The sequence below is a fragment of the Cygnus atratus genome, chromosome 5 (genome assembly GCF_013377495.2).
Source record: "Cygnus atratus isolate AKBS03 ecotype Queensland, Australia chromosome 5, CAtr_DNAZoo_HiC_assembly, whole genome shotgun sequence".
NCBI classification, from domain to species: Eukaryota; Metazoa; Chordata; class Aves; order Anseriformes; family Anatidae; genus Cygnus; species Cygnus atratus.
In genome coordinates, this window is record NC_066366.1 from 42953666 (window position 1) to 42976034 (window position 22369).

General features: G+C 47.1%; 1 protein-coding gene across 5 annotated transcripts in view; it reads left to right on the forward strand.

Annotated features, from left to right (window-relative positions):
- ADCK1 (aarF domain containing kinase 1) overlaps nt 1–22369 on the forward strand; it is an 87615-nt gene that overhangs the window by 30402 nt on the left and 34844 nt on the right. For all 5 annotated transcript variants that reach the window (XM_035539273.2, XM_035539275.2, XM_050710734.1 and 2 more), the window contains one exon: nt 8252–8455. In XM_035539273.2, the coding sequence (XP_035395166.1) occupies nt 8252–8455 (204 nt within the window). The remainder of the gene's footprint in view (nt 1–8251; nt 8456–22369) is intronic.

The following is a 22369-nucleotide window of genomic DNA, read 5'->3' on the forward strand; positions in this document are numbered from 1 at the left end:
CTTGTCTCTGACCATCCCTTCTGTGTGCTCCTTGTTCTCCCTGCTAAGGAGACTTAGAAAGAATAGTTGCCTTGTATCACAGAGGTGTTTAGACGGAAACAGCTGCTCCCTTCTGATTTTTCTGCTGAACTGCCCCACAGATAACTAATTGCAGCTCAGTTGCTTCTATTAGCTATTTACCTAAAATTGAGCTGGCTAATGAAAATGTTTCTAATTAATACGAGGCAGATTAAAACTCATTACAGCAAGGTCGTCAGTAATGAGAGATAATCAGAGCACAAATGACCGAGCTTGGAGCAAAATGAAGATGGAGCTCAAGCAGCCGATCGGCGCTGGTTGCGCCTGCACCAGCCGGCGGAGTTCAGCAAGGTGACTGCTGGTGCTTGGCGCTGGGGTCGAGCAATGCTGCTTCCTCCTCCCAGCGCAGCCTGGCATGAGACTGGTGGAAGAGAAGGACCTCAGCTGAGTGTAAATGGTTCCCTAATCACGGGGTATCTCTAACTAGGGCTTTGTACTAGGCCTCCCTTAGTCACCAATACTTGAAATGGTTAAGAACCACCTTGAGATACTAGTGTGGGAGTAGGTGCAGTGTAGGTGGGAGGTCAGTGTCTCTGTGTGCTCGTGCATGGAAATTCAGAGTCCTGATGGTTCAAAAGGTGGGAGCTTGCATATCTGCTCAGTGGGAAGCACGCTGGCTTGGAAGGTTTGGAAAAGTCTTTCCTGATTTCCAGAGAGGATTCCCTTGAATCACGAAATGTGTCCATTTGCTTTAATTTCAGTTGCATTAGCGCTAGTGATGCAAGGCCCCAGCACCAACACCAGCTTTCAGCTGACACAGGTTCACTGTGTATATCCTTCCATTTGTGCAGAGTTCAGTGGCCATCCTGCTGGTTGTGTGACGGCCTGTTCTTGTATTCATGGCACCGAGAGGCTAGGAAATGGTCAATTAAGCCTAAGGGGTCATCTCTGTCCTTTATCCTTTGCAAGCTGTAACTCTCTTTTCTACTTCCTGGCTGTCCCACTGGCTACCTGCTGTCGTGCTAGAATTTCTGAAGGATTTGGATCTCTGCTAGGACTCTTTTGAGCTATGGTAGTCAAACTGAGAATTGGTGGATGCCTTTTTACCCAGGGTTTGCCCTAAGTGAAGCTAACTAAAAAGTACAGGACTAAAAGGGTGACAACATACCTGCTTAAGTGAGGACTTACGAAATGCCCCGGTATCCTGGGGTTAGACAGACACCCATAGGTTAACCATTATGAATGTTATATGCATCTTACACAAATAAAGAATTATTAGATTGTGGGGTACACTGCACCAGGAGTTACTCCGATTCCAAAGATGCGTGCTCGGCCTGCGATCAGCAGTGTGATCAGTCAGTAATACTGTAGGGAAGCGTTTGAATGGGAAATATCTGGTGTGCAGAAGAACAAGCTTTTGTAAAAAGTAGGCGGAAGAGGTAGTATATAAAGGAGGTAATGAGAATTCCATTCAGAGTTGTGTCTCAGTGCAGCATCCCTGCTGTCCGTCAGTTTGATTACCAGGCTGATAGTGTTAGTGAAGGCTATAGTAGTTTATATGAACTGTATGCTTATTCACATTTGTTGGAAGAGAAGGTAACAGCCCCTTGGACACAAGCATGCCTTTGCTGCAATGGGTTCTAGGTTTCCTATTGCGGTTTTTAAAGGACCCAAGTACCCTATTTGCTTCGCAAATAGCTGTATGCTCCCTAACCGTTTCCACAGACACTTGGCATGGCACTTGCTTTAAGTCTCTGAGTGTGTTAAGTGGGAGGGGACTTCTTTTTGATCTTCTCCAGTTTGCGCTGCCCTGGGTCGTTTAAAGCCATTCTATAGTTCTACCAGTCATGTGCACGTGGCCCTGTCACCGTCAGGTGTGGAAGAGAAAAGGATGCAGCTAGATTCCTTGCCTGTCTCCCGTGACATGTTTTCTCCATCCCCTGCTTAAGGAGTTTTGGGGATGCCCACTGGTGGTGATGCCATCTTCCCTTCCACTGTGTGAGACAGTGGAGTCCAAGGGACAGCCCGGCTCTTCCAGTGCAGTCTCCTGCTGCTGTAGACATCCCTGGGAGAGCTGTCTCATGCAGGAGAGCTCACAGGATACGTACCTGGGATGCTCCCACACACCCTGCACCACGAGATACCTCCCAGCATCCAAAAGGCTTAGTATAAAAGACCATAAGTGGTGCTTCTGCTGTGCCATGGGAAGAAAGCAAGGAGTCACAGACATAACCAGTGTCCTAAGTCCTTGCAGTGGCAGAGAATTTAGCAAATGCAGAAGATCCTTGGAAACCAGTTGAACCCCCAGCAGAAGAGGTGACCGATATAATTGGAATGTGGGAGATGAATGCACCAAATAGGTTCTTTAGAGATTTTAATGATGCTGGGAGCATCAGTGCACCCTGTTTGCATTCTGTCTCTCACTGTGGCCGATCAATAGGGTAATTTTTGTCTTGATGCCTTGAGCAAGAGTGTTTAAAGCCCTTTAGACATTTTATTACGTGTAATGTTCTTATGAGTCTGTAAAATGGGGGATAGCGATCCTGAGTTTTGTAAAGAGCTTTGTAAAAGCACTTTTAGAGATGAAAAGCTCCATATTAAATCAGGTATGGTTGTTTTTATCATAAATGTCTGAAGCCTTTCTGAATTCCATTAAGCTCTTGGCTTCTCTATCCTCTGACAGTGAGTGCCATTGGTTAATGCTGTACTGTGCAAAATGGGATGTAAAAAAAATAACTAAAAGGGTTGTTGCTTTGTGGAATGCCCTATTTGCTGGTTTTTGAGAGCTGGAAATAGGAATGGGAGATTTGATTTTTATTATTTCATGTAACTCCTTTCTTTCTTACGCATCAACTCTCTAATCAAAACAGCCCCCTAACATTTCAAATCTCTATGGGCTCTTTTCAGGGCCATGGTAATTTTTTCTTCTCCTTCTCTGTCCTCTTTGTTTTTTCTTCAATACCTCTTTTTGCAAGGGTATGTCCAGCATCCAAGGTGAGGTTTGCACTTTCAGTTTATACAATGGCATTTTGATATTTTAAACATTTTTCTCTTTCTCTTTCCTAATGCAGTTAAGCAGCTTGTTTGTTTTTTTTCCTGACCCCCACTGTGCGTTGAGCAGGTGCCTTCACTGAGCTGTCCACAGCAACATGATGCAAGTGTTCAGTGGTTACAGTAAATTTAGAGCCCATCAGTGTGTGCAGGCAGGATAAATTGCTCTTTCCAATATGTGTAACCTTGCAGCCATCTATGCTGAGGGTGATCTGCCAGTCTATTGATTGTTCACCAGTCTTTGGTAGGGATGTGGCAGGGCTTATTTTCCCATAGTGGTGAATAACTTCTGTTGCATCTCCTGGAAGTTTTGTCACTGCACTGTTTTCTCCTTCCTACCACTAGCAGGGAGATTAAACTTTGGTGCAGGAGGGGGTGGAACAGGATGCTCTGATGTTAGTTTTTAAGTAATGCAGGGCAACTCGTTTGTAGCAGAGAGCCCCTTCTGGGTACTACCTGTACCTGCTTCTTTTTCATCACGTTTCTTGGTGTTTCTCCTGCTAGTTCAGCCTCCCTGGAAGTAACAACATTGCAGGTGCTGATGTGGACAGGGCTTCTGCAGTATCACCTTGTCTAAAACTGCTCAGAGCAGGCTGGAATGAAGCTGTGGTAAAAACACCACTAAATGTTGCACCTTTGTCCTAACTAGAAAGTCTCCCACTGCTGCTTTCTGTAGTGCTGGGCTTGGTGTGGCAAGGAGGGAATTTTGAGCAGGGAATGGGATGAAATGAGCAAGTAGAAGAGTGTTCTTGCATCTTGTCCAATAATTACTTGATTTTCTTTTTTTTTTTTTGTGGAGGAATTTATTGAAAGCCACTTGAAAGTGCTGATAAATATCTTCCCTTTTACTTTCATTGACTGTTGCATTAACATGTTCAGAGTATTTTAGTGGACTGGTGAAAAATGATTTTTTCCTTCTAACCTCCCTGTTTTTTTTCTTTTTCCATTCATATCACATTTAGCTAGATGATTTTTGGTACTCTTTGTAATTATTGTCTCAACTAATTTAGTTGAGACAGAATAAAAGCTAATGGGGCTATAATTTCCCAGATTACTCTGGACTTTTCTTAAAAACAGGGCAACATTTGTTCCCCTTCCTAACACTTTTAATGTGCAATCCCCTTTTTGTTATGATTATTAACATTTCAGCTACCTTTTAAATTCATCTGTAATTTTTATATGATTGAAGTGTTCAAAGTATTTCCTGGAGGCATCTTATATGAAATACTGTCTTGGAATCATCGGTGGCGTGAGCGGGCATCTCCTGCCTTGTTCAGGTAGGGAACGGGTAGCATGTGAGTGGGCAGCCAGGTGGTGTGGAGCTGGTCCTGCTCACCTGTCCCAGGGTGCTGTCTGGTACAGAGGTAAGTGGAAGGAGCAGCTTTTCTAGACCTGTCTTCCACAAAACCCAGCCTGATGTCCTTTGTGAGGCATCTGTGTTTGTAGGGTTCCCGGAGGCAGCAGTCGTCATCAGGAATTTCTGGTGACTTGTTTGTTATGTCTTTGACTAATTGCATTTCAAATTTTCACTCTGCATTCCTAATCCTCATTTCACGTTTTGCCAGCTGTGAAGATGCCCCTCAGGGTTGGAATGACTTTTCTGAAGGATTTTTCATAGGAAGAATGGCTTCCGCCACTTACCTTACTGTCTTCAGTGGCCTTTCTGAGCCCTTTTATCACCAGATCTGTCAACAAGTAAGATACACTGGTGCAAACCTGAGTATTTTAACTGTGGTATTTCTTTTCTTCTAAATTAGTTCCTTTATTTTTTAAGGCCAGGTAAACGTCTGCCCATTTGTGACACCTGTGCATCTGATGCTCTGAAGAACAGCTCTTTGCCCAGGTCTCTGTGAGTAAAGACTTCTTCAAAAGCATCAAAATGACTTGAACAGAACAGATCTGTTTGTACATCAAGGGTAAATAAAAAAAAGTCCCTTTGCATGTCTGCTTGCAGAGTATGTGCTTCATCCCAGAGGTGCCTCCTCTCCACACCTGAGAATTATTGCTTTCATTATGGCCCACATGGAACCATTTTAATAATCAGTGTTAATTCCAGTCTACCCAGGGTTTAGGCAGACCCTATAGGTCAGATAGCCATGCTGTGAGGCAATGGGTAAACTTGTCCTGCTGAAATTTGAGGAAGGGGGAGAGAGAGAGAGGGATGCCCATGTGGACTGGGGAAAGAGCCATATACACACTCAGGCAGCATTTGTGATCTGAAGTGCTTCCTGAGGGAGGCTTATTCTTGGTAATCCTCTGTATGTGCAATGCTTCCTTTCTCTACAGGGTGCTCCTAGGCATGATGCGTAGAAGCAGGTCCATGTCTAACTAGCTGCTGTTCCCAGCTCTTTTCCCTGATAAGAAGAATCTTCAAAGTATTGCTTGTGTAACAAAGAGCAATATCTTAAGAGATTTCTTGGAGAAAAGCTCTGAGCCTTTCTGGGGGATTTCCATTTACCCAGTGTCTTAAAGGTAGGACAGTAACGTGAGTCAAGAGCATCAGACACTGTGGAAGGAATGTGATACTCTTACTTATGATTAGGAAAAGGTCATGTATCAGAGAAACAAGTGCCATGTCTGGACCATGACCTGGCTTGCAGAGATCCAGGCAATTAATAGATAATGTTAGGAACATTTTTCTGCTAAACATCCTGACCTGGTTGATAAGAGAAGACTTCGGAAGCTGGATTCACAGTCCCACTTCATTCTCAATTCTGCCTTTAATGCAGACTGCAGTTTTGTTAAATTCAGGGCTACAGGTAGACTTCCTTCTTCACAAACATGTCTGGCCATCTCTTTCTCTGACACTGGCAGGAGCTGGCATTCCCTGGTCCTGACAGCCATCCAGGGTGGCTGTCTCTCATCTCTCAGGAGTATTAGTCGGACCAATCATGAAAGCACTGTGGAGGATGCTATGCATAGGGTTTTTGATTTGTTTTGTTTCTAGAGCCCTCAGTAAGGATGCCCTCATCTCTGTTGTTGAGCACTGCTGTGTTCATAAGGCAAACCAAGTTCTCTGTAAGATGGATAAGTTCGGGAGGGCTGAAATTTCCTCTTCCGCTGCAGGCATGAAGTGACAGGCATGACCTTGTTTGTATCTGTGTGTATACAATGTACATTCAGCTACTTGACTTCTCCATCCTCTTGGCTGCTTTTGGTCATTTGCCAGCCCTTGGTGATCTGGATGGGGCAGGTGGGCACACTGGAGCCAGTGCCTCTAGCCCGAGCTGGCTGCCCTGGGGTCGCTGGTGCTCTGCCCTGAGCCACGCAGCAGCCTGGGGTCTCTTGATGGGCTCCTGCTGCATCTGGGGGGATCGCAAGCCCTGGCTGGCCCTCGCTCAGTGCTGGGGCTTTCTGAGTGTTATCTGCGAGGAGCTGGGCCTGGCTCCTGCCTGTGCCCTGGGCTGCAGCTGGCCCCACACCCTGGGGGGAGCTAGGCACTGCTCTGCTGTCGGCAGGGGGGTTCCTCCCCTGCTGGAGGCAGTGTGCAGAGGGCAATTATTGGAGCTGCATTAAAGCTGTTTCCCTGTAATGGGCTGAACTCCCTGTGCTGTGACAAACTACCCAGCTGCTCTGGCTCCCTCCCTCCCACTGCCTTTCTCTTTCATCCCATTACTCCCTCCCTGCTCTTCTTGCTTTCTCGTCTGCTTTCGCAGCTCCTTTTCCTTATTCCCTTTTGGCCTGCTTTTGCCTCTTTGCACACAGAGGAAAGCAGAAAAACAGCCAGGGCAGAGCCCTGCTTGTTACAGCAGGAGCTTTAAAGCAGGTATGTAAAATGCAGCACAATAATAGGGGAGGCTTCAGGGATGCTTGTGGAGGTTGTTTTCTACCTGTGCATCTGAGTATTTTGAGCAGGCCATGTGCTGGGATAAGCACGCTCTCCGAGTGCCAGTTCTGCCTGCCTGTGTGTGCCCACGTAGGAAAGTGCGGGGGGGCGTGTGTGTGTGCGTGCATCAAGCTGTCAAGTCTCTCAAACCGAGTGTGAGACTTTCACATTAGGCTTTCTCCTCACGCTCCCCCAGGCCTGTATTTTATGCGCTTGCAGCTCAGCACCCAGCCTGTCCCCTGACACGTTCCCACAAGCGAGACGTTCACCCTGTCCCGTGATGTGACACAGCACTGCTTGGCGTGGAGGGCAAAGGTAGCCACTAAATGGGGAACAGTTGTGTGTGTCTGTGTAAGGCTTTCGTTGGAGTCCTTCGCCACAGGATCTTGGTGTCTCCTGGGCAGATGAGGTCTGCAGACACAGGATTTGACCTTCAATGACACGTGACGTGGAACCCAGAGGAATGAGGAGCCTCCATTCAGATAGGTGCCAGGCATTGCCAGGAGATGGGTGCAGAGTAGTTGTTTTTTTTTGTCATTGATTTGCTTAGATTTTATTAATGTATCGGGCTTATCTGAAGTTTATTAAAGAATATTGAGTGTAGCTGTGTCCTTGGCAGGAGGCATTCCTAGTGAGAGCAATAAAGGCAGAATAAATCATTGTCACTAAAAGATGTGGTGGCTGGTCTGCTCTTGAGAGGCAGAATGAACTTCAGGAGCTGAAATCCAGACTGGGCAAGCGGTGGGTGGTAAGTTTTGTCATTTGGGTGGTTTTTGGCCAAAGTGAGCAAAACTGGCAAGTCTCCTAATTCTAAGTTTCTAAAACTACTGTCTCAGTGGACTTTAGCAATGTGAGCAGTAAGACTAAGATGTGGCTTGACTGGAGGGATGTAATTTCCCCTTGTGGTGTTTTGAAGTGAGCAGAGGAGGATGAAGGACTGCCCACATACTGCCCTTGCTCACTGCCAAAGAGACATCTGTAGCACTGGTGATTTAAATGATATTTTCAACACTCTTCTTCCAATTTTCTAGAAGTTCTTGGGATGGTATCTGGTTTTCTTCTCACTTTATTTTACTGCGCTCTCACTGAGAGTCTACTAAACATGGTTATGGTCCTGACAATCGCGTTTTGACAAGGGTTTGTAGCAGTGGATCACAGTGATGAACCAGTGCTGTCTATGGGTGGACATCTTGTTGTGCTCAAGGATGTAGCCCAAGGCAGAGCCAGAAACTAATTTTCTGTCACGGATCATGGTGCCTGTGCACCATGTGCGTGGTGCAGATACATGTGGAAGTCCCTTCTGCTCTGTAACAGGCAGCAAGGGGGCTTGGCTGATGTTCTGATCTCTCTCCGCAGGTGCACCTGCGTTCTGCTGAGCGCCTCCGGGAGCTGTGCTGCGCCAACCGAGGCACCTTCATCAAGGTGGGACAGCACCTGGGAGCGCTTGACTACCTGCTGCCCGAGGAGTACACCCGCACCCTAAAGGTGCTGCACAGCCAGGCCCCGCAGAGCACCAGGCAGGAGATCGAGCAAGTCATCCGCGAGGATCTGGGCAAAGAGGTAGGGGCTGTTCAGGACAAAGATGCATTAGCAGGGCTCTGGGAGGAAAGACTGCTCTCCCCTGGCTGCAGTAGACCAATTCCAGCTGGCACTGACAGCCCTTTACTTTCTCGAGCCCCTAATTAACCCCTGAAGAAAATAATAACATAAATCACTTTTGGTGCTTGCAGTCAGGTGGCACACTATCCAAGGAGTCTGTGTCACCGTTAACCCTCAGCAAGCTGCAGCACTGAGGTCAGAGGTGGGTGCCTGTGTTAGCTAGGTATAAAGGAAGTAGCCATGGCATTTAGAGAGGGCATTCTGCTGCTTGGAGTCTTGCTCCGTATGAAGGGAGGTCTCCTCACAACTCCCAGATTGAGGAGAGGAGTTTCAAGGAGCACAACTGACATGGTGAGAGGGAGGGAGGAGGCAACAGTGTGCAAAGGTGAGAGTGGAGAAGATGGGGGCGTGGTGGGGGGAGACAGGTGGCTGAAGAATGGAAGCAGCATGTACATGTGTAGCTGCTCATATACAGATGTTTGAGGCTGTTTTGGGCAGTCTGACTGTGTGTTGAGGAAGTATGGGGAGAACGTGAAGGGGTAAGTGAAGTATTTGCACCTAGTGGATATGTCATGGATGGATTTGGGTGGGGTGTGTCTGCCTATGTGTAGTTTTAAGGCCTAAGTATTGTGTACAGTTCATATTTCCCTGCAGTTTAATGGCAGGATTAATGTCAGCCCCTGACCTGCCTTCCCTTCGCCTGCATGTGAGCCAGCTCCTTCCTCTCTCAGCGCTGCATCCTTGTAGCATGGCCGGTACCAGCTGTGTTTCATAGCTCACTGGGTAGATGGAGCAGGGCAGGCTGTCTGCTCCCTGCAAACCCCTGCTGCTCCGTGGGGCTCCATCCGGCAATCTCACTTCTGCAGGAGCTGTGGAAAGCCACCCCGAGGTTAGCCCCTGTTAAATTACCAAGGCAGGCACCTCTGCCTGTCTGCGTGGTGTGTCTCAGAGGCTGAGCCTGGCGCTCAGAGGTGGGCCCCCTTCTTTCCTCTCAAGTGCATATTCAGCTGCCACTGATACGCCCTGGTTTCTTTCAGCATTTCGGGAGCTAGACGAGCCCTCCATGCCTCATTGATTCCCAGCGAGGCAGCTCGAATCCAGTCTCCACAGCAGCCTTCCCTCTTAGCATTCACATCACCCACATGGGCAGTGCTGGGCAATATTTAATTTTAAAGAGACAGAGGAAAAAAGATAGAAATGGGAAGAAGGAGAGAGGAAATGCTAATGAGGATGAGAGCAATGGTTACATAAAGACAGAAATTAAGAGAATGAAATGTATATGAGTAAAGTAGCAGGTAAAACTCAGCAGTATTAAAATCACAGGTAAATGCCCATGCCTATTAGTATGAAGGTAACAAATCAAAGTATTCAAAAACAGAAATGATTTGGGGAACCTAATGCACCAGTTTTCTTTCCTGAAGCCCGGAGGATTAATAGGGCTACATCAGGAACAAATTTAACTCCAGTGTAGCTACATCCTCCATACATTTTAAATACAGTATCCTTAGCTGAAATATAGATGGCAGAAGGGCAAGGTGGAGTGTCAGAGCAGTGGAGAGTGCAAGGAGGGATACTGAAACCTTTCCCCTTGGGGCCTATGTCAAACCTAGGAACTTGCAGATGAATCCAGAAAGAAGAGAAAATAACAATGAGGGAATCTTCCCATGGGGCCTAGGCCTAGCTAGCCCTGCTGCTCTCAAATTCAGTGGGAAGACCTGCAGTTCTCCCTAACAAGTACAAGAGTAGGCTCCTCAGATAAATCTCATGTGTATGCAAGAAGTAATTACATACAGTTCGGATCAGTGCAGAATAAATGGGGGAAATAACAATTGGAAAGGCAGATACACCTAGGGAGGAATGTGGCAAGCTGACAAATTAGGCAAGAGCTTGGAAAAAGGGTGTAAAAATTAAAAAAAAAAAAAAAAAAAAAAAAGGCAACAGACCAAACATTATCACATGTAGAAGGATTGCATCTCCAGTCAATTAGAAATAGCCTGTCTTCTGTTGTGACCTACTCCTGAGAATCTTATCAGAGGCTTGGATGATTGGAAAAAATGGGGTGGTTTTGTGGAAAAAGTGGTCTAAGTGCAGAGCACAGTGATGGGACTGATCTTTGAGCAAAGGCAGAGGGCTTGTGAGGTAGGCTGCAGCCATTCCACGTGTGTTGTCGCCGTGCAGACTTGCACAGCACCCTGCTGATAGCAGAGCTCCCACTCTGGGCCAGCAACGTGGGTGGAGACTGGGAGCTGCAGCAGGTAGCTCTGTTGGGTGAGCTAATGGACTGATTTTAAGTTGAGTTGCATGTGTGTGCAGATCTGAAACAGAAAGGGAAACATAATATATGATGGCTTGTGGGTTGCCCTGTCAATCCCCGTTTTAAGTCTAGGGGGGTTATGTGTACCTATCAGGGATTATTGGGATAAAAATAATTAGTAGCGACCAGATGCTGTCTCTCTCATCTCAGCCACAGTGGTTTGGCTAAGTGATGGTGTGAGGTGATCATTCCCTAGGGTATTGTTTAAAAAGAAGAGTGTCAGTGAGAGAGCAGGCTGCTCAGGACAACACAAGTAGTAACATTAGAAGAAACTGCACAAATAAATCTTTACAATGACTTTTGGAAATGCTTACCAGAAAGATCACAGAGTAAGAGTCTTTTGAGGAGACAGTGGAGATACCACAGGTTGAGCTTGCTCTGGATGGATTTCCTGGATGAGTTGGGAAAAGCTGTGTGTGTAAAAATAGGCAATGGGATATGAATGAAAGAATCTCTTTTACCTCTGCTTTCATCTTCCCTGCTTGAGGAGGATCCTGAAAGTAAAAATGTGTCATGTTGAAAACGAATGAGAAATGAGTATGTTCCCTGCCCCACAACTATAATTTTCTCTGCAGGGCTACTGATGACACATGGGAAGATAGCTGGTTCAGCTAAATTCTCTGATTCAGCAAGGTGCATGCAAGAGCAGAGCCAGGCAACTTCTGGTGAAATGTGGACACCAGACGTTTAAGGAGAGAGAGCGATAAGGGAGTGAAGGTGAATCTTTCAGAGTGGCAGCACCTTAAAAGTGCAAAATCCTTGAGCTTTAGAAACTGAGAAATGATGGAAGAACTGTTTGGCCAGCACTGGGATTAGAAGCACTTCCTCCCTCTGGCAGATATGCTGGAAGAGATGGACTTGTGGCTGTGGAATACAGGGATATTGGGGAGGTGATGACAGTTTGGTCCCAGAGCAAAAGTACAGGACCCAGGGCATCTCTGAGCTTGGCTAAGCCAGACAGCCCTTTTGTGTCTGTGAGAAAGGCTTCCTGTAGGTCTTTTACTGTGTGATTTCCATGGACATGGTGCTCAGAGGAGCTAACTGCTCATTGCTAAGACTGATCAAACTGTTGTGAGACTCTTCCATTCAAAAGTACACTTGTTGCTCTCTGCTCTGATCAAGGCCACCCCAGAGCATCCCTCCTCACAGGCCTCTGTGGCCGCAGAGTGTCTTCAGCGTTTTTACAACTCTGGTCTTCCAAATATCCATGGTGTCTTTCTTTTGTCTGGCTTTAGTACTGTCTTGTGCAGTCCCTACTGTGGCTCTGTGGAACTCATTTCTCTTCTGCTGTGCAATGAACAGTGAGTCTAGCTACTGTCACTGGTGTCACTGCATAATCCTTCTTACCCCAGCATACTCTTTTACCTCTTTATAGGCCCAACATACCTCCTGGTTTGCTGTCATCCATCTGGTCATAGCACATGTCCCAGTAGTAGCAAATCTCTTCCCACTCAGCACCGATGTAATGCCTATCCAATGTACAGCAAAATGGCTCTTTCCAGAGCCTATTGCTCGCCAGCTTCCAGACCATCTTCACACATCAGCATTTCGTAATCAGCTTTCTGACCTTTCCCCAAGACTCCTCATTCTTGCACTTCATGTGTTTATGTACTCTGTATTCCACCCAGGTTTTTAGTCATGTTGGAGGTGCTTTTTCTTGGTGGGAGCCATTTCTTCCCCTCCTTCCCCAACGTTATTCATACAGAAATCTCCCAGATCCTTTGGTTTTGCTCTTCTCTGACAGCTTCCCCTTGGGCTGGTCTTCTGCTCCCTGTTCCTATGTTTGGTCTGGGATTAAGCAGTTGGGAGTTAGGGCAAGGATAAAGTTAGCACCCCTCTGAGGCTAGTGTGATGCCACGTAGGGGCTTTCCCATGTTGGCAGGGTGCTGGTACTGTATGGCTGCCCAGGTGCTTTGGGCCCAGGCTGTGTCCTGGCCTGTGGGGTAAGGGTCTGGCCTTACCTGGCTGTGAGAATGAGGGTTTCTCCTTCCTCCTATCCCCTTGACTTATCCTCACATCTTCGGCCCCTCACTCACAGCTGCTGAAACTTTTTCAGAGCTGAGTGGAAACTGCTGAAGCTGGAGCAGTCTCATTTGCTATTAAGTCAGGGGTCTCAAGAAGTTTTGACCAGCTTTGTGTTTTTTTTTTTTTTTTTTTGACCCCAGGTATCCACATCTGCACACACACTTATACAACTTCTGGAGGGTTTGCTGTGCTCCAGGAAGACCAAGAGGCAAAACAGGCTCCCTGCAGAGAATATGCCAGTGATTGAATTTGTTGCTTCCAGTGCTCACTTAGTTCAAAGCTGGGAGAAAGCGCTGGGGAGAGCCCAGGGGTCAAGGCTTCACTGTGATGAAGCCAAATCATATAAGGGGTTTGAATAGATGGAAAGCCAGACGTTTAGAAGGATGTCAGTCCAGCCCTGCTTTGTGGGAGCACAGGTAATGGGAAGTAGTTTCTAATTGCTTGATTAGCCAGCACCTCCAAGGAGACCATCCTTTTCATCCACAGTTAGTTAATTGTGGCTTTTACCTGTTCAAGGACTATTTTGCCATTTGTAAGAAGCCTCCTGCAGCCGTGCAGTAATGGAGCTTGCTGGTCGAGCAGGGCAGGATACGCCAGCGGTTTGACTGTGATTTGTAACCAAAGCACGTGTGCTAGAGAAACCTCCTGTGCTGTAGTTGTTGAATCAGAATTTATTTTTACAGACAGTGGTGTATGGGGGACCCAGCCTTCAGTTAAAGGGCTTTGCTCTCCTTGGTTTCCTACCCTTGTACCTGGCAAGGCACCGCTGCTGTGCAGTAAGAAACAGATGTGTACTCTGAGAAGCCGTTGTACCTGCAGCAAAACCATGGCTAAGAGGGAGACTAACCTTTGTTCCTCTACCTTAAATTGCTCACAAGGTTCCCAAAGTGTTTTATAGGCTGGGTACGTAAGGTTTATTCACCCCCTGTTGAAATATACCCATATACACCTGGGAGCATGGTCACTACAATGATGCCCAGCAATGCTACACAGTCATTTGACAAGGAGGGGCAAAAATCCTATGCCTGTGTGAACCTACCAGGGAAAGGAGCTGGAATAAAACTGTAGCAAGGTACTAATGTCCTGGCTTTTGCCATGACAGCCTTAACCACTGCAAGAAACTTCCCTGCCCTTGAGCTGTTGCAGTCTGAGAAAGGACAGAGGGAATAGGAGAGACTTCTTATTTCACTCCTATTTCTGTAGGCACTCTTGGTACAACACGGCAGCCTTTGCTGTGCCAGCAAGAGGGGGGAGGACAGACTGATTCCTTTCTTTCTGGAACTGTTTATCAGCACTTTAAGCTCTGGCAAGACATATGCTTACTTCTGATTTGCAGAACTGTTGAAGCAGTGTGCAGCCCTGTGGAAGAGTAGCTCAGGCTTCAGTAGGCTGTTGGGTATTACACTGCATGTCCTACAGCATCCAAGTTGTTCCCAGGGGAACGTGAAACACTTTTTGTAGCTGGCTCCATATGCTGTCCTAGAGAAGATTCACTTACCCTACTGGAGGACAAGGTCTTCAGGTAATGATGCTGCAGATCCTGTCGTGACCCCAGGAAGCCTTGTTGCAGGCTGGCGGTGTTGTTGAACTGATGTAGGATGCCAGGAGATGTGCCTCCTTCCTCCAGAGTTGCAAAGGTGGGGTGTACTGCCTGAAAGTGCTGCTGCGTGGCCCAGTCAGTGCGCACACAGTCACTCTCATGGTTTCTCACAGAAGCATCTAGGTTGGAGGAGACCTCTAAGATCACCGAGTCCAACCTCTGACCTAACACTAACAAGTCCTCCACTAAACCATATCACTAAGCTCTAAATCTAAATGTCTTTTAAAGACCGCCAGGGTTGGTGACCCAACCACTTCCCTGGGCAGCCCCTTCCAATGCCTAACAACCCTTTCAGTAAAGAAGTTCTTCCTAATATCCAACCTAAACCTCCCCTGGCACAATTTTAGCCCATTCCCCCTCGTCCTGTCACCAGGCACGTGGGAGAACAGACCAACCCCCACCTCGCTACAGCCTCCTTTAAGGTACATGTAGAGTGCGATAAGTTCGCCCCTAAGCCTCCTCTTTTCCAGACTGAACAATCCCAGCTCCCTCAGCAGCTCCTCAGCGCTGAGTGTCTGATGCCAAATGACTCTGTTGAACAGGCTGTATGTCCCATGGTAAAACCTCGAAGTCTGGGCCTCCTGTAGCTTGTGACCCTGGTTCTTTCCCCATGTACCCCACTCCAGCAATGCTGTGCCTTGGGCCTGCTTTGAAGTTGGCCCTCCTGTACATCACCAACAGGCATGGGGAAACTAGGGTTAGGTCACCAAGAGCCTCTTCCGCCTGCTGTGGGCTTTAAGTCTAGCACAGGCAATCTTCTTTTCTCTGACGTTACCCACCCTCATTGCCCACCAGAGTGGAGACCAGGCTGTGATGGTCATGACTGTGAGGGTGCAAGCTGCTGTTGTAAGCACGGGGCTGGGGATTTGGCCCTTTTCCCACCCCTCTGCTGGTCTCTCTCAGTAGGCCCATCAGGGCTTCCAAGCAGTTGTCAATAAAAAACACATTTGTATTAAAATTATAATGAGGAATAAAAAGACTTTACTTTTTTTTCAATAACTCAGGATATAAAAAAGAGATTTTTATCAATTATGAAAAGGATTTTGGCCATAAAAAGGTAATTTAAAGAGTCTGAGATGGATGGCGAATAGCATTAATGTCATCCAGAACAAATGGGCCCACATTACTCAACTGGAAGGCAGGAGCTGCCGCTGCACTGCTCCTGCTGCTGCGACTGCCTCCACCGGGCCCCGTCTCCGGGTAAGAGGAGTCCCTTGTTTCTGTAGGGGCTCAGTGCAGCTGCCCCCACACCGGGCCTGTGCAGGTGGTAGCTGCCCAGAAGCAGTGCTCCAGTGCTAAGAGTGGACAGGGAAAGCAAACAGACGACTTGGTGTGGCTCAGGTGGGCTGCCTTGCTTTGTCCCTCGTGCCTCTGCTCGCTCTGTTTGCAGGCTCCAGAGTTATTGATCCTTAATGTCACACCAAGGGCAAGCTGGTGTCCTTATTCCCAGGGGAGCTTTGGGACAGAGTACTCCCTCCTACCACGTGTGAGATGGCTGTTTACTTCTCCCAGATGCTCTAAGCCCCATTGCCCATGAGGAGGAAGGTTGTGGTGGATAGATTAGAAGATAATCTTCTTTTCCTTCCTTTAAGCTAATGGTTTACAATACAAGAGGTTGGGCAGTGGTTTTTCTGAAGGAATTTTTTTTAATCTTCTGTGAGAAGTTGAAACATCCGAGACCAGAAGATGGAACGGGGAATGGCCTGGTAAGGAGTAATTCTGATTGGCATGCTTAGTGACGTTTTTTTCTTTAATTCACAGATTGTTTAGGTGCATGGGGATTAGTATATGATATACCTGCATGGAATTTGTTGGCTCACAGCGTCTTGTGTGCAGATGGTAGGCTCTCTTCAGTATAGTTTTGAGAGATTTGATGACACCTGAAGTGTTTCTCTGATGCAAGTCTTGTCTGCCAGCGCGCAGCACAGCTGTGTCGGGCTGTGTTCAGGGTCCATGCGTGTGGAGGTGGTGGATATGGTGCTCAGCAGTGCTCCTTCCACAGGCAGAAACCGTATCTCAACACATGGGTCACCCTTCCAGTAACAAACAGTCACTGGAAACCTCTATCTCTAACTGGGATTAGTAGCCCTTGGGTGGCCTTCTTGCATGTGAGGACTTTCTTTTTTTGAACTCAGAGTGTATCTCATTTGCTCAAAAACGTCTGTATGCTTTTAAGACCCGGCAGGATCTGGGCAGGGGCAGCAACCCTGAGCTGCCATGTGGGGGGACTGGCTTCTGTTTCAAAGCCTGCTGCTGGTACACTCAAAAATATTCCCACTTGGTGCTCAGATCTAGGCAGAGGCAGATCTAGGGTTTAGTATGCCTGATTTTTCTCTTAGGGAGCAGGGAATCTTGTTATCTGCCCGCCCACTGATCGTCTCATTTCCTACTTGATTCTGCCTCATTTGCATCTCCTGTTTTCTTTCAGAGTTTTATGTCTGCACAGTTATTTGGCTCTTGACCTATCAGGAACATCAAAACCTGGCACAGTGAGTCTGATGTCTTTTGGCAAAAGGTCATTTGAAGATAAAACAAAAGAGAGAAGATGAAGTAAGGAGTTACAGGGCCTCAACTTGGCCTATCTGCATTTTCCTAACACACAGAATAGACATAGCATTTTTTTTTTTTACACATTTTTGAGGTGTACATGCAATCTAATAAGTTCTGTTGTCTGGCACTTCTGGGATCAGTCTGAGTTCCTTATTTTTGGAAGGACACTGAGTTATAGAAAGGACTTCAAGCCTGCCTGCAGGTTTTCCTCCCTCTGAAAAAGCTGCTGTGAGTGAGAACGTGGGAAATCCTCTTCACTGGAAGCCTCACACAACATGTTTTGTGTTTTGAAAATTGAAGCAAGAATTGGGATCTCAGGGGTCTCAAAGGCCTTTCCACCATTAGCAAGCTAAGTGTTTCAGTTCCTAGTAAGCAGGCTAGCCTGAGAGAGAGGAAGTTGTCGAATGTTCTCTGTGGAAATCAAGTTATGTTTGTGACCATTATGCACATTTTGCACTTATTTTCTGTAAGCTTTGGTTTTACAGGACGCACGGTTCAGAGCCAAACCTGTGAAGCTGTCTGTGACAATTGAAGCAATAATCTCATGTGACCTACTGCTGGTGCCAAGAGAGCTTAGCTGAAGCAAACCGATGAGTTTTTCCCTTACACAGCTCACATAACCAATCCGTTTCAAATGGGCAAATTCTTGGAAGAGGCTTTTCAGCACCAACCCTTCCAAATTTCAAATGATTAGTAGAAAATATACATTAGCTGGCTCATTTCAGAAAATGGATGAAACTGAGGTAGTATCGGTTGTGAATGGAGAACAAAGCTAATTTTGCCAATCATCTTATTGGATGTAACTGATTGGTTCAGGTCTATTAGGCATTATTCCAATTTATCAAGAAAGGGTAGGAAGAGACTAGAGCAATTAAAATTACCAGGGCTTGTTAAGCGGGGTTATACTAAAGAAGTCTTTCTACAAAACTTATACTGCCCTGTCTTTTGTTGAACTGCTAGTATCTTTGCCCCTGCTGGCAAGGAAACATCTAAGCCCCTGAGGGGCTCCTGTGTACCATGCCACCTATCCCAGGCTGTGTTTGTCCCTTGGACCATAACCTAACCTCTTCCTCTTCTTTATTTTTTTTCTTTATATTTATTTATTTTGTTTGAAAAAGCTATGAGAATGGTTCTTAATAGCATATCCTGTCACTTATGCCCTTGCAATCACCAGGACCAGCTCAGGAATTACAGGTTGGCAGCACCAAGCTAACCATTTGAGATATGGGGTGGTTCTCAGTGGGTGAGCAGGGTGGAAGTGAAGGGTAGTGACCGTACTGGCTCTGTGAGTCTTCTCTCTCTGTTTGCTACACAGCCATAGCACACTGCTGATAGTGTGCTGGGCTGAGCGTCTCCAGTGACTTAGTGTCCTTTACCCGATGAAGAAAGAGGTGCAGCCCGATCAGTGGCTGGTTCTGGGCCACTCTCCCCTGGCACTGCTGACAGGGGGGCACATCTGGAGTGGATCTCAGTCCTCAGCCCTCCCTGGTGAGGTGCCTCCCTGGCTTATGATGAGGGGTTTTTTTGAGATGGGTAATGTAATTAGACCGAATCCACCAACTGCTTCACTTCAGCCACAGGAGCCCAATGATTGTGAGCTAGAAAACAGAGCTAGATAGCAGGAACTGTTTAGAGGCTCCCTGTCCTGTTCCTGTTCTAGGGGCTGGCTCTGTTGCTCTATCTGTTTTTGAGCTGCAACAGCTCTAGGGAGGGACGAAGGGCAATTGGATTCTGGCCTTAGAATAGTGGGTTGCTGAATTTCTCGGAAATGCTTATGAATTAATCAAAATTAACCCCCTACCTTTGTTTTCTTAGCCCACTTTTATCCTTGTAACAAGCTCTAGCAGTACACCCTGGGGGTGCCAGGCAAGAACTTTACTTTCAAGGTGGAAGACAAATGAGCTGTTTACCACTGCACCCCGGACTGGCAGCCTTTCCCTTTGCAACGCCTGTCACCCTGCAGTGGCAGCAGCAATGCTAGGCCTGTAAGTGCAGTTGATTTATGTTAACTGTTGAAACGATAATGTTTAATCTGTAAAGTGCTAATCTATTTTTTATGTTGATTATGAATAGGCCAGCTGTGCCTACTTTCCTATTCATAGAGTTTAGTGAACAAGCCCATTTCACAGGCTGGGTTTGGAGGGTGATTTACGTGAGAGCAGACATTGCTTTAAGAAGGGTAAATCAGCTGAGTTATGTCACTGAACCAGAGACCTGGCAGCCCAACAGGAAGATTTGGGGGCAAGGGAAGAAACATGGAAGGAAGTGAAGGAAGGCGGAGAGAATAAGCAAACTGTAGAAGGAGCAGGTAGATCAGAGTAGAGGCATGAGAAGTAGAGGAAATACAGTCAGGAGAGGAAAGGAGAGGTTGATATTCAGAAGGAAGTTTGACAAGGAGGAAGCAGGAAATATGTGGCTAGCTTAGCATAGGACTTTCCTCTCTCAATCAGTGCAGGGAGCTCTGGGCTGCTGTGATCATATGACTGATCATTAGGGGATGTATGGATGCCTTTCCCCAGCACAGTGCCAGTAATGCTGTTGGCAGAGAGTCTGTTGTGGATTTCATTTGGTGTGCAGTTGTTTCTCTTGATTGACTTCTCTGTGTCTCCATACGTTTTGTCTGAGAATAGCAAAGGATACAAACTCCTGGGTACCATCCAGATCTCCTTGTAAGTTATTCTACCTCTACTTCTTTTCAGTCCCAGCACCCTGTTCTCTGTGGTGTGGGCTGTACAGCTGGGTCTCTTTTTTCCATTGAGTGGTCTGCTGGGTGTGCAGATGTTTCTGTATCCTGTCAAGGCACAGTCGGTAGCAATAACTAGCTCACTAAAAGAGGGGAGATTTAGATTAGACATTGGGAAGATAGACATTAGGAAGAAATTCTTTGCTCTGAGGGTGGTGAGGCACTGGCACAGGCTGCCCAGAGCAGCTGTGGCTGCCCCATCCCTGGAGGAGCTCAAGGCCAGGCTGGATGGGGCTTTGGGCAACCTGCTCTGGTGGGAGGTGTCCCTGCCCATGGCAGGGGGGTTGGGACTGGGTGGTCTTTAAGGTCCCTCCCAACCCAAACTGTTCAATGATTCAATGATTCTGTGATTTATGAATTTTACATCTTCTGCAGGGATTTACTACCTTCTTAGCATCTTCCTTGTAATGTAGTGACCTCATTACATCCACTTCTTGATATGTGTTCCATTCAGGCAGAGATACCCATATCTGCTAGGCTATATGTACTTCCATGTCTACCTCACATCTATGCTCCTGCATCTGTTACCTGTATTACTCTGGGGTAATGCTGTGCTTCAATAAAACTTTATCACATTTGGATAAATTTCTGATAAATTTTGGCATCGATGTAATTATGGCCAAAGCCAGAGGAAAGGACATATCTAGGCAGAATCTGGCTGAGACTGGGCTTTGTGCTCTCCCTGCTTTCATTGTGCCATGCCTCTGTTCACCCTGGTGACAGGCTGCTGGGCAGTGCAATGCAGCTTCTGCTATTCCTGCCCTTTGTCCCAGGCCTAGAAACATTTTACCTCATCCCTTTCTGAAGAAACACACCTAAGTATTCCTTGTAGTACTCACAGGAGCACCCATCTCTCCTCCCTCTGCCTCTCTGTCTTTCAGGAGGTAAATAGGCCCGCCAGTGTAGCATGTACTCATGTGTAAGCAGTGCTGTCCTGGCAGGTATGTGTCCTGCAAAACAGCGCTCCGCTACCCATGCACACCCTACCCATGCACACACTGAAACACCCATCCTGGCCCTCTTCTTCACTTACCTCTCTATGGGAGGAGGATTTTGCCTACCATTCCCCACACGAGCTGTGCACACAAATGCACTGCCCCGTGCCACCTCCTTACTTCTTTAGGTACAGCTTTGCTTGCCAGTAAGGTGCTTGTAGCCCACCTCTCCTAACTGTATATCCCCAGAAATCCCCTTACCACTCTGCATGGTCACATAAACCTGGTCATAGACATTCCTCCTCCCCACCCCTTCTCTCTTGCACTTCTCAAAGCCCTGAGGCTTCAAAAACTGAATCAGAGGCATTTAAGATGAGGTACAGGTGATGTCTGTTCCCGAAGGTCCCTACGTATCCTCAGGCTCTGGCAGCTGGTTATTTCTCACAGGACTGCTGCTGTTGCTCAGGTTTACAGCTGACAGGGCCCTCGGGGCATCTCTGCAGTCCGCGGCAGAGCATCCCTCTGCCTGGCTGTGACTAAGCTGAGCCTGTTGTTGTGGGTCCGTTGACCCTTTCCTACTCTGGTTTCAGCCAGTGTGTGGCAGGGACGTGTTTATGCCAGGAGTCAAAATTCTCTTGGAAATTCATTTGCTTCTCGGTGCTTTCTTAAATCTCATTTCCTTGCTTAACGTGCCAACTAGCCCCATCTCTGTGGCGTTTCCTTCCAAATGTGCTGCTGGCATCTGTAGGGGTGACGTGTCATTTGGGAACGTCTGCAGGAGTTTGAGATGCTCTGTGTGCATTGGAGACCCGCATGTGTCTCGCTATGTGCGTGGCTCAGGCGGAAGGGGAACTTTGGGGTAGAAAGGAGGAGAACAGTGGAATTGTTGTCGCCTGTCATTTGTGAGCACTTGTACTTGGTGCTCCAGTCATGGGTGAGGAGTTCACTATGCCAGGCTCTATACAGGTGTGAGTAAAAATCAGTTTCTGCCCTAGAAAGCTTCCAGCTTTGTTAGAAAATAGAAGACAACAGATCAACGCACAGCATCAAAGTCAGGGACCATACGGGACTACTAGATAGGTTGAAAATAAGCCCTGAAGACATGAAGGTGAAGGAAAACAGGCAAGTTTGGTCAACAGAGCAGAGGAGTTAGTGGAAGGCTATAAACAGACTGTGGTGAGGCCAAAGGGGTGAGACAGAGCAGCAGTCTTTACCCTGCCTTGGAATAGGTGTGATCCTTGGAATAGGTACGGTCCAGGCCAGACTAGTGTGCATGTGTCAAATCCAGGGGCAAAAAGGTGTTTCAGTATCAAGGTGTGACAGGATGGGAACTGGGCTCATAGAACAAAACATTTTGGGGGCGTCGGAACATGCTTAAGGAACATGCAGGATTTAGACCCGGCTTGGAAATGAGATCGAGAGGAAGGTCAGTGTTGGTGAAAAGGCGAAGGGTGCAGGCGTGCTTGACAGGTTGGTTACACTGCCTGTTGTAGTGAGAAAGGAAACAGGAGGGTGGTTTGAGGCAGAACTTGGTGGAATGTTTCCAGAAAGCTGGGAGGGAGATAAGGAAGCTGCTCAGACGTGCTAACAGAGCTGTTAGGAAAGCAGAAGGCTGTTGCTGCTGTCTTCCTTAGGAGCTAGAGGGATGTTCCTGCTGCGTTAGCACTTTCAGCTCTATTGCTGGGGAGCTGAAGAAGAACTTAAAGGG